The following is a 23748-nucleotide window of genomic DNA, read 5'->3' on the forward strand; positions in this document are numbered from 1 at the left end:
GCAGAAGACCTGCTCACTTTGACAGAACATGCCAGCCCAGCTCCATCTGAACAAACACAAGATTTGGGCAACAACGTCCTCTGAACAGATGAAGCCAAAGTGGAGATATTTTTCCACACGTTGAAAACCAAACGGCATACCAGCACAGAGACCGCCTACAAACTGTCAAGCACGGTGGTGGAGGGGTGATGATTTGGGCTTATTTTGTAGCTACAGGAGCACCTTGCAGCCACTGATGTGTCGACCATGAACTCCACCAAAGTATACTATATTAAAATTTGGCCATCTGAGCAACAGCAAAAAACGGGTCACGCAGCAGTACAATGATCCCAAGCAAAGCAGCAGATTTACAACAGAACAGCTGAAAAAGAAAACAATCAAGGTGTTACAATGACCAAGTCAAAGTCCAGACCTCAACCTGACTAAACCTTCATGAACTGAAGCAATGTTGTAAAGATGAGTGGATGAAAATGGTTTTACAGAAAAGTACCGATGCTCCTATATACTGCAACAACTCTCAACACTGAGTCCATCTCAAAGAGCTGTCTACAAATGATCGTATCTCCCAATTCCAGTGTTTTCACTAGTTACAGTGCACTTTTATAGTACGGTTGTATTTACTACAAGTGGTTGACATAGTAATGTGGTAATGAATACATCGCGTAAAATAATTCATCATGGCTATTGCCATCAGGTTGTTTTAAAAACAACACAACAATGGGAATAAATTACTTAAATCACTTTTATTTTTCCTAGAAAACCAAAAAAAAACCAAAACAAAACAAAGAAACCGAACACAACAACATAACACCGGTGAATCAGATACATAATGAGACTTGTGTGAAGTTGTGGTGTTCACCTCTTAGGCTTATATGAATCAGACACTAGAGAGGGCTCTATCTGTAACCCATGTGTGACAGCGTGTGTGTGTGTGTGCGTCTTTTAATGGTGTAACAGTGTTCTAATGAGGGGAAAGACTTAACTACATGAGACAAAGATTACAACACTTCAACCCTGAGCCTTATTCAACATAAATACTCTACATCAGAACAGAAACAAATATGAGCAGACAAACACTGGAGTGGCCAACATACTGTAGAAAAGAGGTCTGTACTGCGTCTTGGAATGCAGGAAGTTTCCAACCCGTTGACTTGTCGCAGAGGCTTTCAAGGATTAAACGATGCAAGGGCATTATTTTCTATTTGAGTCAGTGTCCACAAGAGCAGTGGTTGTTCCTGTTGCCGGAAATTCACACTGACAGCAGCCTGCGTCTTTCACATGTGTATAGTAAGTCTCGGTGACAGCTATTTATACTGAGAAATTCCAGCAAGGAAAGAAAAGTGTTAGATCCTCCGTTACCCTGTAATGGCTTCAAATCTCATGTCACTCTTGGGAGAACCACGGCGCTGATTTCCGTCATGATCTTTCTGGAACTTGGTCAGACGAGTGGGTAGTGGCAGGAGGGCAAAAAGAAAAAAGTGCTAGTTTCAATACTCCTTCCTTCTCGGGCGTGCACATACATCAAAGAGTCCTCTGGGACACAGTCTATCCATAATGCTGGACAGTTTCTCATACTGGGACGTGTGGATTTGTGACAACCGGGTTATGTCATATCCTCCTCTTCTGAGCAGTAATCCCGGCCCTGGATACGACACACGCGCAGAGTATTCAGGTATTAGCCAGATACAACTAGTTTTACAGTTATAACATTTTGTGTAAACCGACATGTATCGTGGTGGGGCAAATGTAAAATGCACAAGGGAAGTAGAAAAAACACCCAAAATCTCACAAACTGTATTTGTGAGATTTTGGGGAGACAATAACATGATGGACCAGCTGTGGAAATGACAGAACCCCTCACTTATATATGGGAAAATACCAAGGTGCCCACAGCTGGTGGCTCAGAGCTGTAGTGGTAAACACATTCACCTTACATGCAAAGATCGAGAAACACGTCCAGCCTTAGTGGTCGCAAGCTAATGCACTCCTAGGCCGGTCCCAGGGGCATCTGGTAACATCTGTTCCAAATTAATATGCACATTCATCCAGTGTGGCAACCCCTTGAAATACAAGGGGGGCAGCAGAAAGCACCTCTGTTAGGATGAAATCTGATTTTAAAAAATAAATAAAAGCTAATAAAGTGCTTTAAAGTCACATTTTTTTTCTTTTCACCATAAAACATCCAATTACACTTTAGACATCAAGATGCTTTGACACTACGGTATTTTCAAAATAAAACCACGTAGTTTACGTCGTTAAGAGTCACTGCTTTTCAAAATAAAAGCTCCCAGTTAGTTATGGGTATTTACCAGCATGCTTTAAGGCAGGGATGTCCAACTCCAAGCCTCAAGGGCCAGTGTCCTGCAGGTTTTAGATGTGTCCTTGATCCAACACAGCTGATTTAAATGGCTAAATTACCTCTTGAACATGTCCTGAAGTTCTCCAGACGCCTGGTGATGAACTAATCATGTGATTTAGGTGTGTTGACCCAGGGTGAGATCTAAAACCTGCAGGACACTGGTACTTGAAGCCTGGAGGTGGACACCTCTGCTTTAAGGTATAAAAAATGTGAAAGCCAATGCCTTTTAATTAGTTTTCTTGTTCTAGCTTTCTAGTGTTATGAGTATGAGCTGCTGTCTCCTCTCAGCTTTTTCAGCCAATTAAGTGTTTAGCAACAAGCAACAAAGTTTTGGAGTAACAACAATGCCACTGCAAATTCTCTAGAGTCTGACTCAGTCACCACAAAGTTATGCTTTCAGTCTGCAAAAAAATGACTAATGCACACAACTAATCAGTTCATTTGTGCATGTGTTGACAAGGAGGAATGCTAAATTATTTTGCAGCCCCACCGTGCAAAGATAACGCAGCATTTTGTTGAAATATTTGCAGCAAGGTCTCAGTCAAACATGAATGAAAGGAAATGACTTTTTTCAGCTTAAATGGAGTCAAGCAACGGAAATTCAGGCACGCACTTAAAGAGGCCTCTTTACATTTTGGAAAATCTTACTGAAGCAGGCGTTTATGACGACTTTCAGCTACACATTAACAGTTATTTTGGTCTCTATGAGTTTTTCCAGCAGCAGGACAGTGGGATAATCTCAAAATAAACCACAGTTCTTTTGCAAAAGAGTGACGTAAATGTTCTCGTATAGGTTTTTAAAGTATTTTTGAGCTCTGTGGCACACAGTGGTATAATATTTCAGGATCTGGCAGCACAGCCAATATCCCTTTAAATAACCACAGTGGGAGAATAGAGTGGACGTGACAGATTGAGATTGTTTTGCAGTATCATTATCTCGTCTGCTGTGTCCTCACTTGCTACAGATTTGCAGCACCAATAGGATTAACTTCCATTATGTTATTTAACCTGTTTTTTTTTCCTTACAAAGACACAAAAACATAAATAGATCTCCAGTAAAGGTTTGTCATTCTTTACCTTTTCAATTTTTTCATCTAACATCCGGAAGAATTCTTGCTGACTTTCCGAGGAGTGGATGCTCCTGCGAGGAGGGAAGGAGACCAGGTTAGAGGCTGACAGCATGATAGCACAAACAAAACCATTAGTCAGTCACTTACAGAATTTTTCCATTTCCATTTGATCCTGTTTCATCTCCGTGCGGAGCTTTATCAAGGAGAGCACTTACTTCCTGCAGTATCAAACACACAGATAAATGATTGAGGACAGTGAACAACACCATCAAATGCTCACCTCTGCTCTTTTATAAAGAAGCCTGAAAAACACAGAAATGGAAAACTAAATCATTTTTGAATTATGGAGATCCCAGTGTGCTAAAATGTAAAAATGACTGACTCAACAATGAAATTATTATGCACTTAAAAGCAGTAGAAGGAAACTGAAAATAAATGTTTGCTTTTGTTTTTGTTTGCATTTTTATTAATTTGATGCTATTGCTTTCAGATTTGTAACTTTCCTTTACCTACTATGGTAGCCCTGAAAGGTCAAACGCATTGACACTTAAGAAAACACCAGCAAACAGAATAAAGCGCCACCAATAACTAAATAAATATATTTCAATCCCCCAAAACATACCAGAAGTGTTCACCACTTCCACAGCTGGTCCATCTGTTCCCAGAAATACTTCCATTTTTTGTGATTTTTATCACTTGTTTAGCTTTTGCTGCAGTTTTGCTATTTCCATTGTGTTTTGTGTGCTTTGGAAGCATTTTTCTATTTGCAGATGTTTTCTTAAGTTGCTCTGCGTTAGACCTATGAGGGCCACTGTATTATACCTATTTATATATGCAGTTTTTCCTCTGTTGGCTAGATACAGTATCTCAGTTCTTGTGATCATCTGAGTGGTTAGTGTTGTGGGAACAAAGGATGACTGTAAAACTGGGTGAAAGGTTAACAAAGTGACACGTAGCCTTGTCATTTACATTATGGAGCAAAAATGCATAAAGAAAAACAGAAATAAATGTATTTTAGGGAAGCGAAAGAAAATGAAAAGGGCTACATAACTCAGAAATAAATGCATTTAAAATCATAAAAAGAATGGGAGTAATAAGGAAGTTAACATAAAAAGATAAATAGGGAGATTACTACAAAGGCAGAAGTCAATTTAAATTAAAATATCAGCTCATTCAGTTTAATGTTGATTTTCATTTATTTATTTTGTATTAAGAAATTTTCATAATGTCCATATCGCCTAAACTGTCAAATAATGAAAAAATGTAACAAAAAACACTTTCTATCCAAAAGTATCACTTTTATATAATCGGTGCCAAGTATATATGGAAGCTCCTCTGTCCTCCTGCATTATTGGGTTACAGTAGTTCCTCATTAACATGCAAATCGATGCTGCACGGTGCTCTAAAGCCTCAGCTGAGTTTGTGTGATCCTGAGGTTCGCGTCACGACTTACCCCGAACAAACTGACTGTGTTTTTACAAGCCGCCATTAAATACTCCACTAAAGACAAAATAAAAAACACAGAGGACAAAAGAAAAACCACGCACCGTGCTTTCCTGGCCGTCCTCTCCCGCCTCTTCTCCGCTGATGTACTTGACTTTCTCCACTCCTTTCATCTTGTACTCATCTGTGACAGAGTGGGAGACAGAGGAGCACATCTCTGATTAATACGCGACAGCAGCAGCAGACAGCAGGCACGCAGAGGATGACCCACTCATGGCCGCTCCGATCACCACAATCCTCCGAGGTTAATAGTTCTCACAGTTCAGTACTTGGTAAAGTAATTACATGGTTGAATTCTCACACTCTAGACTAAATCCTCTTTTAACAATGGCTGGCAAGCTGCAAACACACGAGCTGTTAGCCTGATTCTCCTCTCCATTTTCTGCCTCACACATGGGCAGTCCCCCTCTTCTCAACCTCTCCCACGCTGCACATTTGGAAAAGAAGAAATGAAAATATAGATATGGCACATAGACTGTTACTGTTCATCTATAGAAGCAATCACATTAATTCAGATGTAAGACGATAACCTGCGTGTTACAGGTTTCATACAGCTACCTGAATACAGGTTTGACTAACTTCTTTATTTAAATTTTTTAATTTAGACTGTTACAAAAACAGATGTGACATGTTTTGTACCTTTACTTATATATACCTTAATATAACCAATACACCTTATTAGGAAAAGCTGTACACCTGCTTCTTGATGTAATTACCCAATCAGCCGGATCGTGTGGCTGCAGTGTAATACATTAGCTCATGCTGATGCAGATCACTTCACTTATTTCACAAACGCTGTATTTTTGTAAGTGCCAGATGGACTGGCTTGTATTTCTGAAACGGCTGATCTTCGAGGATTTTCAACACAAGTCTTTGTTTACCCAGCATGCTTTGGAAAATTAAAAACCCATCCAATGAGCAGCTGTCCTGCACTGCGCATCCTCCATGCGCTCCAGCCTTTAATCACTCTCCATTGATGAGAGTGATTAAAGAACAATGGCCAGACTGTGATTGAATGGCTACAGAATCTCAGATAACCAATATTTACTGTGAAAACTGCAGCAGGCACAGACACCATGACAGCTCTGTTTAATCTTGATTTCTGCTGAGTCTTCAGATTGGAGGGTCACAATTTGGTGTCAACAGCATGAATCAGTGGACCAGGCCTGCCTTGTGTAAAGGCTGCTGCTGGTGGAGTAATGAAGTGGAGAATGTTTTCTTGGCATATTTTGAGCTCCTTAAAAACCCACTCAGCCATAGTTTGGATGCCACAGCCTATCCGGGTATTGTTGCTGGCCACGTTTGCAGTGCTATAACTGGGAGGGGGGGGATTCAGCAGGAGCGATGTGATGTAATCATGTCTACATGGACGAGGAGCTCAGACGAGACCTCCTGTGGAACCCAGGTCAACAAAAACTGTTATTGAGGCGCATTTACATGCAAGTGATGTAGATGCCTCTGTGACTGATTTTAACTGTGGCGTTCCTCAGGGCTCGGTCCTTAGCCCACGTCTTTTTTTAAAGGAACGCGCTTCCTCTCAGCCTGATCGTTCACAGTGACAGAGTCATTAACTCTGATATGCAAATGACACACAGGTCTATGTCTTCCTGCTGTACAATAACCCAGCAGACTTAAAAATCTATTCATCTGCATTAATTATATCATATACTAGTTGTCTATGTTCTTTTTAAAGCTAACAATGGCAGCTTTGATGTGAAAAAAATCTGCTACCTACACATGCATTTGTTTTCTTGCATTAATTATTACAAGGCTCTTTACAGTGCCATCATTTAGCGCTCACTTCACTGACTCCAGATGAGACAGAACGGTGTTGCTCAGATCGTAACAGGAAGCAAGAAATGGGAACACATCACTCTGGAGCTGGGCTGCCTTTTCAAAGTCATACTGACTTTAAAATTTTACTTATAACTTTTAAAGCTTTAAATGGCTTTGCTCCAAAGTACATCAGAAACATATTAACCACTTATGTGCCTGAGTGTTTACTTAGATCGGTGAATGCGGCTCTGCTGGTTATTCCAAGGCCTCAACTAATAAATAAAGAACAGAGGGCTGCTGCCAAGTGTGGAACAGTCTGCTGTCTGAGATGAGAATGGAAATGTCTTAATTTGCTTTAAAACCTCTTAAAATGTTTTAATTGAAAATGTTTAATAAATGTTGTTAGCCCCCTCTAGTATGTTCATATTAGCCTTGCCTTTTTATTTCATGTTTTTAACTAGTTCTCTGATTTTGTTTTAAACTTTTTATTTGAAGCACCTTGTGACATTGTTATATAAATGTGTTGTTGTTGTTGTTAAGTTATTGTTACATTATTATTGTACCAAACTGCTGTTTGTCAGTGCCACATACTAAAGTTCAGAACACATTACAATACAAACACAAGACTCCCAGTCAGGTAAACATCCTGAATCTCAGAAAATGTGGCAAAGCTTCCTCATGCTTGCTGTGTCAATAAAGGATAAACTTAAAGGTAGTTCATCTTTATTTCTTTTAAGCATTTCATTAAAAAAAATTGTTACTATAATAACCCTTAATGGCATGTATTTTTCACATTTTACAGATCTGTTAGTAAAATGTTGTGGCACATTCGCTGACAGTCTTATTATTATTCCTGACTATTCCTTCCTAAAGTCATCTTAGAAATTACAGTATTTTCAGAAAGTACCTGAACAGGTATGTGAGAAATATGAATGTAAAGGTAATTTTTACATAGACAGACTCACCAGACAGGAGGTCTCCGTTGCTGTAGGCTTTATTCTGCTCCTCCTCACCGTTGGACACGGCAGACACCTGCTTGGCCGAAGTGCAGCCCATCTCCTTCTTCTCCTCAGCTGCTCTTTACCTCAGCCCCGAGCATGACAGGCACACCTGGGGTAGCGGAGGACAGTTATGAGGAAGTGACGACCCATACTTAGATAAGGCGAAGGGATCACACAGGAGGGGGAAAACTGAAGATTTTGTCTCTGGGGATCACGATCAGTGCACAGGAAAGAAATGCAAACTAGCCTTAATGTCCCCGAACTCCAGCCATGGGAATCACTGTTTCCATAATCAATTAGTCATGAAGCGCCCCACCCTAGAATTAAAACACGCGGGCATCTTCAACTATTCTACCAGAGACAGTATAATGGATGGTTTCTCCTGGTTATGAATCACGCACACGTCGCTCTGGCAGCCACAGCGTGCGCACGGCGGTGCCAGCTGCACCGCAACAATAAGGCCATTCAGGGTGTTGGGATGCCACTGTGCCAAGCCGCCGGGTCATTTTTATTAGCGAATGGGGGCTTTCTGTGGCGCTCAGAGGATTAAAGCGACTGCGCACAAATGTTCCCATCCTCACCGTTACACCGGGCTATAGGAGCCACAGAAATATGGCTAACAGTCTGTTACACCTAATCACTTGATCGCACGCTAAGTGCTTTGCATTAGGCTCTGGAAAATACAAAGTGCTTCATCCCCTTATGTTATGAATGATCCTGCGGGGTCCAGCTGTAGGGGACTCAGCTGTTCCCGCACCCTAAACAAGCCTTCTTACGACTGGCTTTAATTTGCACATTTACACAGATAAAAATAAATAAATAAATAAATACAATAAAAAAATTAAAAAGCGACATCTCCTCGCGACACATTTAGTTGTAGACAAGCAAATAGAGAAGAACTGCTTTTAAAGCCGCAGAATAGCCACAATCTTCTCATCCAGGGGACTTATACAAATAGAGGGGGGGGGGGGACCTACGATTCCACGGCCAACAGGAAAACGACCTCAGACAGATAAAATAAAAATAAAGCAAAAAATGAGATTGTAAGTGCTGCGCTCTCGGAGCTAGATTACCTCTCTGGTGTGTCCATGCTTCTCTGTTTTTTTTTTTAGTTCAGGGAGACTTCAGTCTAGACGGAGAAGCCAGCCAGACCGCATCTGCATGTCTGAGCCCAGCACACACGGGCATCAGCAGTGGAGGTGCAGGCGCTCCGTCTGCCAGCTGTCTGCTGCACGCGCTGCTGGAGCTCGTGACCCCATACCCGCTCAGAGTGACCCAACAGCGCCTGCTCGGCAGGGGATACACCGGCGACTCAAAACACGGCACATGCGGGCTTGTTTTTCAGGGGAAATACACACAAAGAAACCCAGTTAGCGTCCCAGGAACCACAGAATACCTCTACGCGACTGAAAAATGACGACTGGGGGTAGGGCGGTCTTGTGAATGTTGCCGGTTGCCAGTCGGACCTATTTCGCGGGCGCACCGTAAGCTTCCGTCCAACGCATTTAGCGTTTATCCTGCGTTATCGAACAGGCAAAAAAGACGTACAAAGTTATAAAGTTGACTCTCTCCAGTTGACAGCAGATCCCCGACCTCAAACACCATGATTTTACTGACAATGGTTGCTCGTGTGGCAGACGGACTTCCGCTCGCTGCGTCTGTACAGGAGGATGAACAGGTATGAATGAAAGCTGAGCCCCTCGTATGGAGATACCTGCACATCAAACTGTTCTTTAAACAATAATAGTGTGCTTTTTTTTTTACACGCTTGGTGCTCTAGAAGATAATGTCGCGATTTTATTTCAGCTTTAGCTAAAGTTGTAATTATTGAGGAACACTGAGTGTATCGTATTTTATACAAACAACTGAAAGTTGAGTTGAACATAAGAGCAGTTTGTTCTGGTCCCAGTCGACAGAAGAATGTCTACAAAGTGCTAATGTCATGTCTTTTTAAATTTAACTGTGAAACCTGTTAGTTTAGATTTCAATGTGGTGGACTATTCTGTATGCAACTGTGGGGATCTGAACTTTAAAGTGATACTTTATTTAATAGCTGTATTTAAAAACCGAACATCAAATGCAGGGGGAAAAAAGTGATTTAAGTAACTTTTAACGTGGCGTGGGAGTGCCAGACGGGGTGGTCTGAGGATTTTAAAAACCTGCTGATCTACTGAGATTTCTCCACACAACTATCTCTAGGTTTTAAAACAAGAAATTAAAAGAGAAACATAAAATATCCAGTGACTATTAGAATGTCCAGACTGGTTCAAGCTGACGGTAAGGCAACAGTATAATTAATACAATCATGTTATGCAGAAGAGCGTCCCTGAACGTGCAACACGTCAAACGTTGAAGCAAAAAGGTTACAGCAGCAGAAGACCGCACTGGGTACCACTCCTGTCAGCCAAAAACAGCAAACCAAAGCAACAATATAAGATGGCATGGATTACGCAGTATAAAGTGCACAAATGCAAACTCTTTCTGTCTTTAGCGTGCTTTACTTAAGGAGAAAACGAAATCTCCACTCTATGGCAATTCACAACTTATGAACATTGGTGAAGCTGCAATACTGTGAACAAACATTCAGCAAGTTGTTGAATGTTTGGACGTGAGCACGTGTGAACATTGACTACAGCGACAGAACAGGACAATAACTAAATTCCTACATTCTCATGGATCCACATAAGTAATAGGGAGGAAAGGGACAAGGTCCAAACAGTAATTGAATATCCCTGAACTGTGAACCTGAATTGAGTCCCCTGATTACTGCAGAGAGCAGGCCGCATCACCAGTGGTTGTTAGGTTTGATTCTCTGTATCCAGCTACAGGCTTTCCTGTGGATGTGATTCTGTAATGAAACTACAGATCAATGAATGACCTTTTGAACATATTGTTTACACTGTGTGGGTAATATGCAATGACCAAACGACTAAAGTAATTAAATATGAATAAGAATGAGCTTAAGTCTGTTTTTATCTGTCTTTGTCAGTCAGAAAGAGATCTCCAGCAGTACCAGAGCCAGGCCAAGCAGCTGTGCCGTAAACTGGACGCTCAGAGTCCAGAACGCTGCACCCTCGAGGCTGGGGACATGAACTTTCAGTAAGATCACTCAGCATAGAACATTTTGTAGATAATTTTGGTGAGCTTTAACTTGAATCACAAAGGTCATAAAATCATTAATGGTTTGGCCTCATTTTCAGCCTTTTAATATCCCAGGGTGTGTGCTACCTGTCCCTCTGCGAGGCTTCTTTTCCCAGAAAGATGGCTTTTGCATACCTCGAAGACCTCAGCAATGAGTTTTATGACCAGTATGGAAGGAGAATACCCACAGTAACCAGGCCCTACTCTTTCATAGAGTTTGGTGAGACTGGTGTTAAAAATCCTTTAATACAGTACATTTGAAAAGTATTCACAGCTCTTTACTTGTTCCACATTTTTTCATGTTACAGCCTTATTCCAAAATAGATTAACTTTATTTTTCACCCCAGAATTCTTTACACAATACCCCACAATGGCAAAGTGAAAAAAGTCTGCAACAGAAATTTAAAGCAGCGACAATCTGTAGCGATGGTATTGGCCAGGTGATGCTTAGACATGATGCTTGGCATTCAGGCCAAAGAGTTCAATGTTTGTTTCACCAAACCAGACAATTATGTTTCTCAAGGTTTGAAAGTCCTTCAGGTGCATTTTGGCAAACTCCAGGTGGGCTGTCATGTGCCTTTTACTGAGTGGCTTCCCTCTGGTCACTCTACCAATCTGTCCTGATTTCTGGAGTGCTGCAGAAATGGTTGTCCTTCTGGAAGATTCCCCCCTCCCCACAGAGCAATGCTGGAGCTTTGTCTATCTGTTTTTCTGTTCTTCCAAATCATATCCAATGACCTGACTTTACCACAGGTGAACTCCAATCAAGGTGTACAAACATCTAACAGATGGTCAGTGGAAACAGGATGCGCCTGAGCTCAAAATTGGGAGTCATTGCAAAGCCTGCAAATATTTATGTGTTATTTTTAGATTTTTTTTATTTGTTACAAATTTTCAGGACTTTCAATCTTTTTTCACTTTGCCATTATGTCATTTTGAGGTGAAAATGAATTTAATCTATTTTGGAATAAGGCTGTAATGTGACAAAATTTAGAATAAGGGAAGTGCTGTGAATACTTTCTGGATGCATCGCAAACAAATACGTGACACTACTCACTTTCTACAAAAAGAAAGAAAATTTTTATAGTATCCTACATGTTGTTCCAGACACCTACATCCAGAAAGTTAAGAAGTCATATGTGGACAGCAGAGCTCGGAGGACCTTGAGCAGTGTTAACACAGAGCTGCAGGACATCCAGAGAATTATGGTTGGAAATATTGAGGAGGTCCTGCAGAGAGGAGAAGCTCTTTCTGGTAAGTACTAAAAAAGAACTGGATGATATTCAGAAAATAATGGTGGCAAATATTGATGAAGTCCTGCAGACACTCTCTCTGTGGTAAGTGTAGCCAGTGTTTGTAGCCAGTGTTGGTAACACATGCCATCAAATGGGAGATTCTGATCAAAATTACCAATCAGAACAAAATTAATGTTTCCTTCATCCTATTTGTTTCTCAGCTATCTGCACAAAAGCCAGCAATCTCTCCAACATGGCAGAAAAGTACCACAAGGATGCCAAATATCTCAACACTCGCTCCACCTATGCTAAGTTTGCAGCTGTGGCAGTGTTCTTTGTCACGCTCATCATCTACGTGCGTTTCTGGTGGCTCTGATGTACGTCCAGACAAGGATTTCGACACGAAGCTGGAGTTTCTCCTCGAAGAGCACTTAAACTCATGTTACAGTCTGTTATATACCAGGGTGCCTTGAAACAGTCTTAAAGACTGTTTCAGTCTTACGGACCTGTGTTGAATGTAGACGTTCTTTCTGTGATTTACTCAGTCGTGGGTTATACAATAGAAGCTGAGCTGTAAGTCTTTATTGGGATGTTTAATGGGCTTTTGTGTGATAGAAAGGCTTTTATATATAGTAAATGTGCATACTGGAAACATTAAAGGGGACCCATCAGGCTCATTTATGGTTTCATATTTATAGCTTCAGAGCAGTTTTGCGTGAGTCAAAGTTCAAATGAAGCTTCTTGATCTTACACTGGGCCTCAATTAAATTTCATGCAAGCTTCACCTCTTTTAGCTGACTTTTTTCTCATTGGCTGCTGCTCATAAGCAGGTGGGTCTGTGCTCACAGGCAGAGCTGTGTGCCCGAGGTGACCAGATTGGAGATCTGCACTGTTATATATACAAGAGAAAACAAGCATGATAGGTCGCCTTTAAGAGCAGAAAGAGTTCATGTTTCTATACACTGATGTTGGAGATTCTGTTAACGTGTTAGCACTGATGAGAATCCATGTAAGCACATGCAGGGGTTAGAGTCTTAAAACTGTGATCAAATGTGAATGTTTGTTTACAAAGTTTACACAAGCGTGAGAAAGTGTTATTAAAAATGTTAAATATTTATCAAGAAATCAATCTGCTTGACTTTTCTTTATATGACACAATTTATGTGAAAATCTTCAAGGCTTCAGCGCTGACGTGAAGTGAATAACACTGATTATCTCTTCATCGTGGCAGCTGTTAGTGGGTGGGGATATATTAGGGAGCTAGTGAACATTTTGTCCTCAAAGCTGGAAAAATGAGCAGGTGTGAGGTGTTCTCGGTCTGCAGTGGTCAGTATCTATCAAAAGAGATCCAAGGAAGGACCAGTGGTGAACCAGCGACAGGGTTACTGATCCAACAGATAAGCTACTGTAGCTCAAATTACCTGATAGAACCGTGTCAGAATACAAGGAGCATCACTTACCAGGGAACACCTGGCAGCATGATGCACAATGGGAGGAAGGCAAGCTGGTGGAGGCAGTGTGATGCTTTGGGCAGTGCTCTGCTGGGAAACCTGTCATCCATGTGGATGTCACTTTGACACGTACTACCTTCTTAAGTAGAAGACCATGTGCACCCTTCATGGAAACAGCATTCCTTGATGGCTATGGCCTCTTTCAGCAGGATGATGCGCCCTGCCACAAAGCAGGAATTTGAGGAGCACAACAGCGAGGTGTTGATTTGGCCTCCAAATTACCCAGATATCAATCCAACTGTGTCAGCCAGTGTGGTTGTGTTGGTCACTCTGGTACGAACAACACGCCCGTGGTGATACTACGATCAGTTCGGGCAGGTTGTTCCATCTTCTTCACTCCCAATTCTGGAGGTAGTCTGATAAAACCCGGCTGTGCTTTTGTGATTAATTGTTGTGCTTGATTGATTTTTCTCTCCTCTTTTTAATTTTAAACAAGTTTTTGACGGATTCATAAACTGTACTTTCTTATTTTTAGGTCAGGTCATCTAATAAATTTGTTAATCCCTCTTTAGACAAACCAAGCAGCTCGTGTTTACACAAACTCAGAGCGAACAAGAAAAACAGAAAAAGCGAGTCGGACCAGCGAGGCTGAGCTGCTTTTTATGATTACTTTTATGAAAATCACTGAGCTCTGACTGTAAATGAAGAAAGACAACAAAGACTCTGTTCATTTTGAAACTGTATATAAAAGATATACAGCCAGCCACTGTGGCATCACCCTCTGGTTTCCTGTTCTTTAATTAGACTAAGTTGTAAGTTTGTGCCAACATAATATTAAGGCCTCGTTAATCGGTTGTAGAGACGTTTAAACATTTTATTGCAGAAAATGTTTTTGATTAATATGCCTCATTAATTCATTTGAATTTATAAATAGTCTCATCTACTGTTTATTTACCTGCTGTGATAGCAACATTGGTCTGTCACCTTCTGAGTCTGTATGTGTGCCAACGTACTTAAAATTTCCTGACATACTTCCTGTTGCAGTAGCAGGATGTCATTAGTTATGAGTACTTTGGTATGTGTTTACAGTACTGTGCAAAACTCTCGAGACATTCCTCATTTGTATTTATTTTGCTTCCAAGGAACCAACTTTAAATTATATCTTTAGGCACTTTGTTACAGCTTCCTGTTGCAAAAAACATAATGAATAAATGAATCAGTGAAAAATATCAAAGATTGTCAAGACTGACAAACATAAAATAGTATTTTTGCACCAACAAGGTGATTCCTAAAGAACAATTAGTTAGAAACTTGGCCTCAGCATGGTGTACTGTGTGTTCTTAAGAAATGTGAGGAAACTATAGATAGATAGAATTAAAACTAACAATAATAACTGGTGCACAGTGTAACTTTTTTCTCTTCTCCGCTGCTGGCTGATGGACCACCATCGGTACAGGTGATAAACCAGTTGTATCACATACTTTGCACACTGCCTCTGACTGACAGCAGAGCTCACTGCAGGCAGACGAGCCATCCCTCGATTTCCATCGGACAGTCAATACGCTCTCCCGGCAGGATAATAAACTCCCCTAGCCGACGGCAGATCCTCAACTTAAAACACCATGATTTTGCTGACAATCATCACTCGTGTGGCAGACGGACTTCCGCTCGCTGCGTCTGTACAGGAGGATGAACAGGTATGAATGAAGGCTGAGGACCCCAGTATGAAGATACCTGCACACCAAACTCCTCTTAGAAAAGGATTTGTTTCTTACACTTGGTGCTCTAGGGGATGATCCATGAGTTTATTGCAGCTTCAGCTCAAGTTGTAATTTATTGAGCAGCACTAGGTGTAAGATGTTTTACAAATGAGAAGCGACTGAAAGTTGAGCTGAATATAAGATTTTCTGGTCCCAGAAAATCCTGCAAAAGTACTAATGTGATGGAATATGTGCTAATAACATGATGCGAAACTTAGTCTATCTCTGCCTGTAACTGTGGGGATCATTTTATTACAAGAAATAATCAGATGCAATATTAACAAGGCTGGTTCAGATCACACCGTTACCTCTTTATAAAGTACCCCATTATCAGGTTTAATTATGCAAATAATCCAGATAGAGAGACTACCAGACTGTGATTTTCCAGTGAATGAGAGCAAATATTTTTGTAAATATTTTGTAATTTCACACAAAAAGCTTTAAAAGGAAAAGCATGAAAAAGAAATGTATCTGTTTTCCTCCACACAGAGACATTTTGCAGGTTCCACATGTGAACGACTCTCTGATGAGAATAATTTATACATGCTCTCATCAGATAGTGTATTATGTACATGTGTTCAACTGCTCATTAATGTAAATATCTAATCACCCAAACACATGACAGCAACTCAATGCACTCTATGCATTTAGACATGGTTAAGATGACAACCGAGCATCAGAATGAGGAAGGAAGGTGATTTAAGGGACTTTGAATGTTGAATGATTGTTGTTGTCAGACAGGCTGCTCTGAATATTGTAGGAACTGATTATTTGTTGGGACTTCCCCACACGGGAGAGGATCATAAAGAATGACCAGAGAAAGAGAAAATAGCCAGTGAGCAGTATAATGATCAGACTGGCTCAAGCTGACAGGGAAGGCGACAGAAACTCAAAATGACAGTTTTTCAAATTCATAGTATGAAATAAAGCATCTCTGAATGCACAAAACATCATATCTTGAAGCAGACAGGCTACAGGAGCAGAAGACCGCATTGGGTGCTGCTTCTGCCAGCTAAGAACAGGAAACTGAGGCTACAATTTACACAAAACTTTCCCAAAGTCATGCAACAGAAGATGAAAAATGTTGTCTGGTCTCATAAATCTTTGTTTCTGCAGCAACATTCAGATGGTAGGCTCAGAATTTAGCATAAAAAACATGCAGGCATAGATCTATCCTGCTTCGTGTCAGTGGTTTATTCTACTGGTGGTGGTGTAATGTTGAGAATATTGGCACAGCTGAGCATCGCCTATCCCCTACCCAACCCTGTGGCTTGTCATGTCTGTCATAATGTTGTGCTGTGGCCATTCATGTGCTTTTTTTTGTGCAGAGGAGTTTTTTTGTTTCCTGTTCTCGTGCTGTCCTACCATGGAAGCACAGCATGAGTGGAGGTCTCTTTTTTTCCTCTTGTACCCTCCCGTTGTTGTGTACATTTCAGTGTTCTTTTCTGTAACGCTACCGATCTCCGACTTGTCACCCCATGTGATGTCTGTGTTATGTGTGTAAGGTCGGGGAGGGGAGGGGGGTCCCATTTTCACTGCACGGCAACCTGCTTGTGACAAATAAAGCTTGATTGATTCTGATTCGTTTAAACACCACCTGAGCATTGTTGCTAACTGCATCCACCCTTTTATTGGCACATTTACTGATGGCTGCTTCCAGCAGGATAACACACCATGTCCCCCAGCTCATTTCATATCAAACTGGTTTCTTGAACATGACATCAGATATTAATCCAATAGAGCAGCTTTGGGATGTGATGCAACAGAAGAGTCACATAATGGTTGAGCAACCAACTGAGTTGCTGTCATGTCAACTTGGACCAAAATCTCTGAGGACAGTTTCCGGCACCTTTTGACGTTGCACCATAACGAATTAAAACAGTTTGAAAGGTAAAAGGATCCAACATGGTACTAGCAAGGTGTATAATAAAGTTTCTGAGTTTGTAGGCATTGCTTCTTGAATTTTATACTGTTTACACTGTGTGGGTACTTGGTGATGAATGCATAAATGACTAATCATTTTAAATTTAAGTGAGATAAGAATGAGCTCAAGTCTGTTTTTATCTGTCTTTGTCAGTCAGAAAGAGATCTCCAGCAGTACCAGAGCCAGGCCAAGCAGCTGTGCCGTAAACTGGACGCTCAGAGTCCAGAACGTTGTACCCTTGATACCGGGGACAAGAACTTTCAGTAAGATCACACATTTTGTTGATAATTTTGGTGAGGTTTAACTTGAGTCAAATATAACTAATGGTTAGGCCTCGTTTCAGTTTTTTAATATCCCAGGGTGTGTGTTACATTATCCTCTGCGAGGCTTCTTTTCCCAAAACGATGGCTTTTGAATACCTCGAAGACCTCAGCAAAGAGTTTTATGTCCAGTATGGAAAAAAAGTACCCACAGTATCCAGGCCCTACTCTTTCATAGAGTTTGGTAAGACTGAAGTCCAACATCTTTTATCACACAGAGACATGGCACTAATCCCTGTAAACAAATAAAATGAACATTTTTATAGCATCTTACATCTTGTTCCAGACACATATATCCAAAAAGTGAATAAGCCATCTGTGTCGATCAAACTCCGGAAGACCTTGGCAAGTACTAAAAAAGAGCTGGAAGATATTCAGAAAATAATGGCGGAAAATATTGCTGAAGTCATGCAGAGAGACCCTCTCTGTGGTAAGTGTAGCAGGCGTTGGTAACACATCCCATCAAATGGGAGGTGCTGATTCTATTCAGAATTATGTAGACAATTTGTTATTATTCCAATTTACAAATTACAATGTACATGTACGATTTTATCCCCTCAGATATTGCCAAAAAAGTCAGCAACCTGAGCAGCTTTTCAAAAAGTTGCCGCAGCAATGCCAAAGATGTCAACACCTCCCCCGGCTATGCTAAGGCTGTAGCTGTGGCTGTGTTCATCACACTCATCATCTACATGCGTTTCTGGTGGCTCTGATAGACGCTGGGACAAGGACGTCTCCTCGACCGGCACCTAAACTAATTTTACATTGTGTGCCATATACAGCCCACTTTGATGTGAAGTGAGCCGGACCAGTGATAAACATATAAAGTTACAGAATAGTTTCCTTTTTAGCCAACTTGCTTCACATTGGCTTTCCCTCATAAACAGGTTGGTGGAGCTTCTGTCAGCATTTCAGCACTGATGGAGAGTCCATGTAAGCATGTCCAGATGTTAGAGTCTTAAAACTGTGATGTTTGTAATTAAAGTTTAAACAAGTGTGAGAAAGTGTTATTAAAAATGTTGAATATTTACCAAGAAATCAATCTGTTTGAGTTTTATATATGACAGTTTATGTGAACATCATGAAGGTTGCAGGCCCTTTCTATATACACACAGAGGGTAAAATAAGTATTGAACACCTCACTAATTTTCTAAGTAAATATATTTCTAGCGGATCTATTGCTATGAAATTCTCACCATGTGTTGTTCACAGTTTCCCCACACAGGAAGCATCTTGAAGCTGTAATCACCAACGAAGGCTTTTGTACAAAGCATTCAATTATTTTCAGTATGTACAATGCTTTTCCCCCCTCTATCACTTCCCATTACTACACATAATTTATGACCATCTGTGGTTTGATGTTCTTGTGTGGATTGGACAGGTTTTTACTGACATATGGTGGGAATTTCATGTCAGTAGCACCTTTAGAAATGTATTTAGAAAATTGGTGACATGTTCAACACTTATTTTACACACTGTTTATACAGTGGTGTGGAAAAGTCTTTTATCCCATTCCTGGTTTTCTTTTTTGTATGTTTGTCATACTGAAATGTTTCAGATTGTCAAACAAATTTAAGTGTTAGACAAAGATAACACAAGCAAACACAACATGCAGTTTCTAAATGAAGGTGGGGAGATTACCCTAAGAGCACAGCGACAACTCATACAAGAGATTACAAAAGACCACAAGAGACAGAACGACATCCAAAGAACTGCAGGCCTCACTTGTCTGAGTTCATAACTCAAGCATAAGAAAGAGACTGAGCAAAAATGGCATCCATGGCACAGTTGCAAGACGAAAACGAAGAACAGGAAACCAAACGAAAAGAAGCATCATGCCAACATTAAAATATGGCAGTAGTAGTGTGATGGTCTGCAGATTTTTTGCTGCCTCAGGACTGGAAGACTTGCTGTGATAAATGGAACCATGACTTCTGTCTACCAAAACATCCTGAAGGAGAATATCCAGCCATGTGTCCGTGACCTCAAGCTGAAGCACACTTGAGTTCTACAAGAGGACAATGATCCAAAACACACCAGTAAGTCCGCCTCTGAAAAACAAAATGAAGACTTTGGAGTGGCCCAGTCAGAGTCCTGACCTGAATCCGATTTTAAGAGCATGAGTGGATGACCTTAAAAAGGCAGTTCATGGTGGAAAACCCTCCAGTGTGTCTGAGTTAGAACAATTCTGCAAGGATAAGTGGGCCAAAATTCCCCCACAGTGACGTGAAAGACTCATTGCAGTTGTTGCTTCTATGGCTGAGCCAACCAGTTATTAGGTTTAGGGGGCAATCACTTTTCACACAGGGCCATGTAGGTTTGGATTTTTTTCCACTTCACACTAAACATTTAGGAACTGCACTTTGTGCTTACTTGTGTTATCTTTGTCTGATATTTACATTTGTTTGATACGAAACCCCCCACAGAATATCAGGATGAGTACTGGTGATTCCCAAAATCATCTTTGATATGTTTGTTGTAACTTTTTATCCACCAGTATGCATAAGTGCATAAATATAACTAAACACATTTTCCAGTTCAATTTTACAAATAAAAATCAGAAAAAAATAGACGAGCACTTTATTTTGAGATAAAGATGTCAAATTACAGTTAATTACTTGCATTCCTGAACAAAAAATTCTGTTTTGAATGTTTGAGTGCATTTGCCTAATAAATAAAAATGTTTTGTTTGTCGTACTAAAAAGGTTTTTGTCAAATTTCTAAAATATCTGTAATTTGTTTTAGTACAAAGGGTCTAATAAATTTGTTAATCCCTGTATAGACAAACCAAGGAGCTCGTGTTTACACAAACACAGAACAAATAAGAAAAACAAAAAAGCGAGTCAGACCAGAGGCTAAGCTGCTCTTTATGATCCCCAAATGAACAAAGACGACAAAGGCTTACTGCTGTATTAATAAAGATTTGTACTGTATATATAAGCTGGGTGTAGCCACTGTGACATGATCTGCTAGTTCGAAAAGCTTTTTTATTTTTTAAAATTCGAGCTACACTTTTTTTTGTCATTGCCATTTGCCCTTCACACAATAAAACTGAGGGATGTTGGACACCAACAAGGACCATGACTTACAAAATAAACAAGCTGTATTAACTAAGGCTGAGAACTGGTGATTGAGTCCATGAACGCATCAGGGAATCATTTATTGAGGTTACAAAAAGAGGGCGCTAAGAGGCATTTTCCTATAAACTTCTATAAAACTGGCAAACACCGAAGTCACCCCCTGCTGGTCATTAGAATAAATGTAGGTTTAGGGTATGCCCATCTTTTTAAAAAGTTTACAAAATCTTGTGGTAGTGGCGTTTCTGCAGCTTTAGTGACAACAATACAGACTCACCTCAACTTTTACAATCAGTTATACTTGGACACTCACTGACACACATTTTACAGCTGCCGTTCAAATACAAGAGCTTCTGTCAAAGTGTGACAACAGTAAAATTCCTCTTTGTTCTCCGGACTACTCGAGTAAGTCCTGGGTTCTGGGGACGCAGGAGCACTTTTCACTTTTCCCCCAGTTTCCATAATAAAAGGAACCCAGACTGTAGTTTTTCCTCAGCAAAGTAAAAAAAAAAGCAGAGATCTTCTTTCCATCGCTCAGTGTGATGAATGACTTTGGGAGAACAGATTTATGCCATCATATCAAAGTCGTCCCGCTGCAAAAGAAACAGTGATGAGCTTCAAGGCATCAGAATTAGGATTCAGTCCTGAAAACTGTCGATTTAAGTAACAGATAATCATTCATAACTGAAATATGTACATACAAACTCTGACAAATCACTCACCTCTTCATTGTAATTCATCACGTGCTGCTTGATCTTCGAGGAGTCCACCCATGTGACGAAATCTTCCATATTTCTTACATTTAAAAAAGTTACAGTAATAGTGTCAGCACTTTCACATGTGCAGTATAGTGAAGCATCTGTGTCAAAGGCCCTCTGTGTTGGTAAAGATATTGTGAGAAGACTAAATACCCGGAGACCAACCTTGTGACTAGAAACGCTGGGTCTGTAACAATATCCGGGCCAACACGCACATCTGTGACTGAGTCAAGGACAACACTGAATCTGTTTTAATACTTGAATGAAGACAAATCTGAAGTGTTAAGCATAACAATTTACAGTAACACAGCAGTCAAGGATACGCCCTTGTTCGATGAAAGTAATTGCCGTCTTCAGGTTCTGAGCCATACGAAGATTCAACATGATGCTGGGCAGCCGCCTCCTGCAGGAATCACACAGACAAAGTATACATAGAAGCTTGCATTTATACACAGCACTGTATAAAAGCCTCAAGCCACCTCTCATTTCTTTATATTTTGCTAGGAAGATGAGAAATACATGCAGAGACTTAATGAAACATGTCCAAACATGCATTGAAATACAGTATATAATAAACAGTCTGTACAATTCTAACAAACTTGAAACTCAAAATTTGACCACCTTCATGCTTCAACATAGCTTGCTTGTCATTTCTTTGTGTTCAGGAATATTTCTCCTTGCTTCTGGAAGAACATTCAAAGCTCTACCTTGGATGTTCGCTGACGTTTGTTCTGTTCTCTATCAAGATGATCACACACTGAGATCCAGACTCTGGGGAGGCCAATCAACGACTGATACTGTTGCATAGTGTGTTCTTCTATCCAGGTATGGATAGAAGCCTTGAATGGCAAATGAAGCCATTGCCAATCAAGATCAAGACCACTTTAAAAATTACATGAAATTCTGGCGCCTCAGAAGCAAAATATAAAAAATGAGGAGCACCTCCAGACTTTTCCACAGTACAGTACACTTTATGAGTTTAAGATATACACATGAATGTACCTGCAGAATGAAGAAGCTGTGACTTTCTCTGTGAGGGACAAATTCTGTCTGGTGGGGATGAGACCAATGCTGTATCTGAGGTGAAGGAAGAAAAAGATTCTCTGTGTAATATCAACAAAGGTTTAGAAAACAATAAACAACACAGCAATCAAAATCTGCTCAAAACCAAACAGGAAACAAGCGCAGAGTTAAAAGATGTCAGCTTGAATTAACATTAAGAGGATTTTATCCATATTAAATAACTGTAATATCCAAAACCTTACAGTTTTTCCAGTAATTGATGTGTGCTCTGTGCTCTGAAGCCATCTTTCTCATCCAGGTCTCTGATTTTTCTGGCCAGGTCTCTGACATTCCGACTAAGCTTGTTGTACCTGAGACACAGGAGGAAAAAATGTTATGGTGTCTGTGTGATTTGTAAATATCAGCTGAAATATGGTATAAAAATGTGTTTATACGTCTATACAGTGTAAATAACCGATGCTAAAAGCTAGCTAGCAGCCACAGACTCACTTGGTGTAGTCCTCCCTTTTCTCGATGTGATACTTCCGCAACACCTTGACCTCGTGCAGGTTGTTGTCCACCTCCCAGTTGATGAAGTCGACCTTCTTCAACAACTTCTGTTCGTGATACTTTAATTTACGAACCATTTTCACAGCGTTTCACGCCACTTCTGGAGAAACAGGAAGCACGTGCTGTTATTTTTCTTCTTCGTCATCGAGAACTGAAGGTGGTGGCCCGCAACAGCGCCCCCACCCCGCAACCTAACAAAACACGGTAGCACATATGATAAATCTGTGCTACCGTGTTTTATTGTAACAGAAACCTCGTGGTTTTTTAAAATAATAATTTTTAATACTAATGTAATCGTAATCGTTTGCTTACTCACAAATATCAAATGTGATTGGAAAGTCACTCTAGGTTGTTATTATTAGAGTTATAGATAAATACAGACCATTTACCATTTATTTACCATTTGTAGAAATAACAGTAATTAAAGAATAAATGTACTTATGTAGCAAATCTGTTTTAAAGCAAGTTCCTTTGATGTATGAATTTTTAAATTACTGATAATATCTGAATTCTTTTTTTTTTTTACAGCCCAGTAAATGTTAACAGATAGCTCTTGAATCAGAGGGGAATTGAAGTGCTTTAAATAACTATTCCAGCGAAATATGGTGTAAAGCTGTGCATGTGAATATCGTTTTAGTGATTAGCCTTTGTTAGGGGTATTTATTACATTTTATTATGTATATTTAAAAAATATGTTACATATGTTGAGGACAAAAGAGGGGCCTTTGGTGTGAAACTGTTCCCCCTTCGGTGTAATCTTGTTTACTTTGTCATATTTCGGCAGGTGTCACCAAACTTCTA

At 40.3% G+C, this 23748-nt stretch overlaps 4 protein-coding genes across 4 annotated transcripts; 2 read left to right on the forward strand and 2 right to left on the reverse strand.

Moving 5' to 3' along the window:
- Positions 1-759: 759 nt before the first annotated feature.
- Positions 760-9037, reverse strand: zgc:55943 (uncharacterized protein C1orf21 homolog). The gene is made up of 6 exons (XM_005720960.2): positions 8783-9037; positions 7674-7818; positions 4977-5056; positions 3577-3647; positions 3437-3500; positions 760-1642 (listed from the first exon to the last, which is right to left on the reverse strand). Exons 2-6 carry the CDS (start codon positions 7762-7764, stop codon positions 1604-1606), a joined length of 345 nt encoding a protein of 114 aa, XP_005721017.1. The 5' UTR covers positions 7765-7818; positions 8783-9037; the 3' UTR covers positions 760-1603.
- A 129-nt stretch (positions 9038-9166) lies between these two features.
- On the forward strand, positions 9167-13210 carry LOC102214445 (vesicle-trafficking protein SEC22b-like). Its single transcript, XM_005720959.1, has 5 exons — positions 9167-9387; positions 10699-10808; positions 10910-11070; positions 11958-12104; positions 12307-13210. Exons 1-5 carry the CDS (start codon positions 9313-9315, stop codon positions 12459-12461), a joined length of 648 nt encoding a protein of 215 aa, XP_005721016.1. The 5' UTR covers positions 9167-9312; the 3' UTR covers positions 12462-13210.
- A 1870-nt stretch (positions 13211-15080) lies between these two features.
- Positions 15081-18343, forward strand: LOC102215015 (vesicle-trafficking protein SEC22b-B-like). The gene is made up of 5 exons (XM_005720961.1): positions 15081-15233; positions 17374-17483; positions 17564-17724; positions 17827-17970; positions 18102-18343. Exons 1-5 carry the CDS (start codon positions 15159-15161, stop codon positions 18251-18253), a joined length of 642 nt encoding a protein of 213 aa, XP_005721018.1. The 5' UTR covers positions 15081-15158; the 3' UTR covers positions 18254-18343.
- A 2172-nt stretch (positions 18344-20515) lies between these two features.
- On the reverse strand, positions 20516-23133 carry imp3 (IMP U3 small nucleolar ribonucleoprotein 3). Its single transcript, XM_005720962.2, has 7 exons — positions 22888-23133; positions 22641-22748; positions 22378-22452; positions 21699-21778; positions 21541-21592; positions 21340-21412; positions 20516-21210 (listed from the first exon to the last, which is right to left on the reverse strand). The coding sequence occupies exons 1-7, from the start codon at positions 23022-23024 to the stop codon at positions 21184-21186; spliced, it is 552 nt and encodes a 183-aa protein (XP_005721019.1). The 5' UTR covers positions 23025-23133; the 3' UTR covers positions 20516-21183.
- Between the last annotated feature and the right edge of the window lie 615 nt (positions 23134-23748).

The sequence above is a fragment of the Pundamilia nyererei genome, unplaced genomic scaffold (assembly GCF_000239375.1).
Source record: "Pundamilia nyererei isolate P.nyererei 1_Seehausen unplaced genomic scaffold, PunNye1.0 scaffold00004, whole genome shotgun sequence".
NCBI lineage: Eukaryota > Metazoa > Chordata > Actinopteri > Cichliformes > Cichlidae > Pundamilia > Pundamilia nyererei.

What these genes read in the sequence shown, in the direction of transcription:
- zgc:55943 (XM_005720960.2), bottom strand. Translation starts at nt 7,764, where the DNA reads ATGGGCTGCACTTCGGCCAAGCAGGTGTCTGCCGTGTCCAACGGTGAG. An exon ending in CAACGGAGACCTCCTGTCTG is followed by an intron (nt 5,057 to 7,673) that starts GTGAGTCTGTCT and finishes ACTCTGTCACAG; the next exon opens with ATGAGTACAAGATGAAAGGA. An exon ending in TAGATGAAAAAATTGAAAAG is followed by an intron (nt 1,643 to 3,436) that starts GTAAAGAATGAC and finishes TGTCGTATCCAG; the next exon opens with GGCCGGGATTACTGCTCAGA.
- LOC102214445 (XM_005720959.1), top strand. Translation starts at nt 9,313, where the DNA reads ATGATTTTACTGACAATGGTTGCTCGTGTGGCAGACGGACTTCCGCTC. An exon ending in CTGTACAGGAGGATGAACAG is followed by an intron (nt 9,388 to 10,698) that starts GTATGAATGAAA and finishes TGTCTTTGTCAG; the next exon opens with TCAGAAAGAGATCTCCAGCA. An exon ending in GAGAGGAGAAGCTCTTTCTG is followed by an intron (nt 12,105 to 12,306) that starts GTAAGTACTAAA and finishes TTTGTTTCTCAG; the next exon opens with CTATCTGCACAAAAGCCAGC.
- LOC102215015 (XM_005720961.1), top strand. Translation starts at nt 15,159, where the DNA reads ATGATTTTGCTGACAATCATCACTCGTGTGGCAGACGGACTTCCGCTC. An exon ending in CTGTACAGGAGGATGAACAG is followed by an intron (nt 15,234 to 17,373) that starts GTATGAATGAAG and finishes TGTCTTTGTCAG; the next exon opens with TCAGAAAGAGATCTCCAGCA. An exon ending in ACCGGGGACAAGAACTTTCA is followed by an intron (nt 17,484 to 17,563) that starts GTAAGATCACAC and finishes GCCTCGTTTCAG; the next exon opens with TTTTTTAATATCCCAGGGTG.
- imp3 (XM_005720962.2), bottom strand. Translation starts at nt 23,024, where the DNA reads ATGGTTCGTAAATTAAAGTATCACGAACAGAAGTTGTTGAAGAAGGTC. An exon ending in ACAGCTTCTTCATTCTGCAG is followed by an intron (nt 21,779 to 22,377) that starts GTACATTCATGT and finishes TGATTCCTGCAG; the next exon opens with GAGGCGGCTGCCCAGCATCA. An exon ending in TACTTTCATCGAACAAGGGC is followed by an intron (nt 21,593 to 21,698) that starts GTATCCTTGACT and finishes ACTCAGTCACAG; the next exon opens with ATGTGCGTGTTGGCCCGGAT.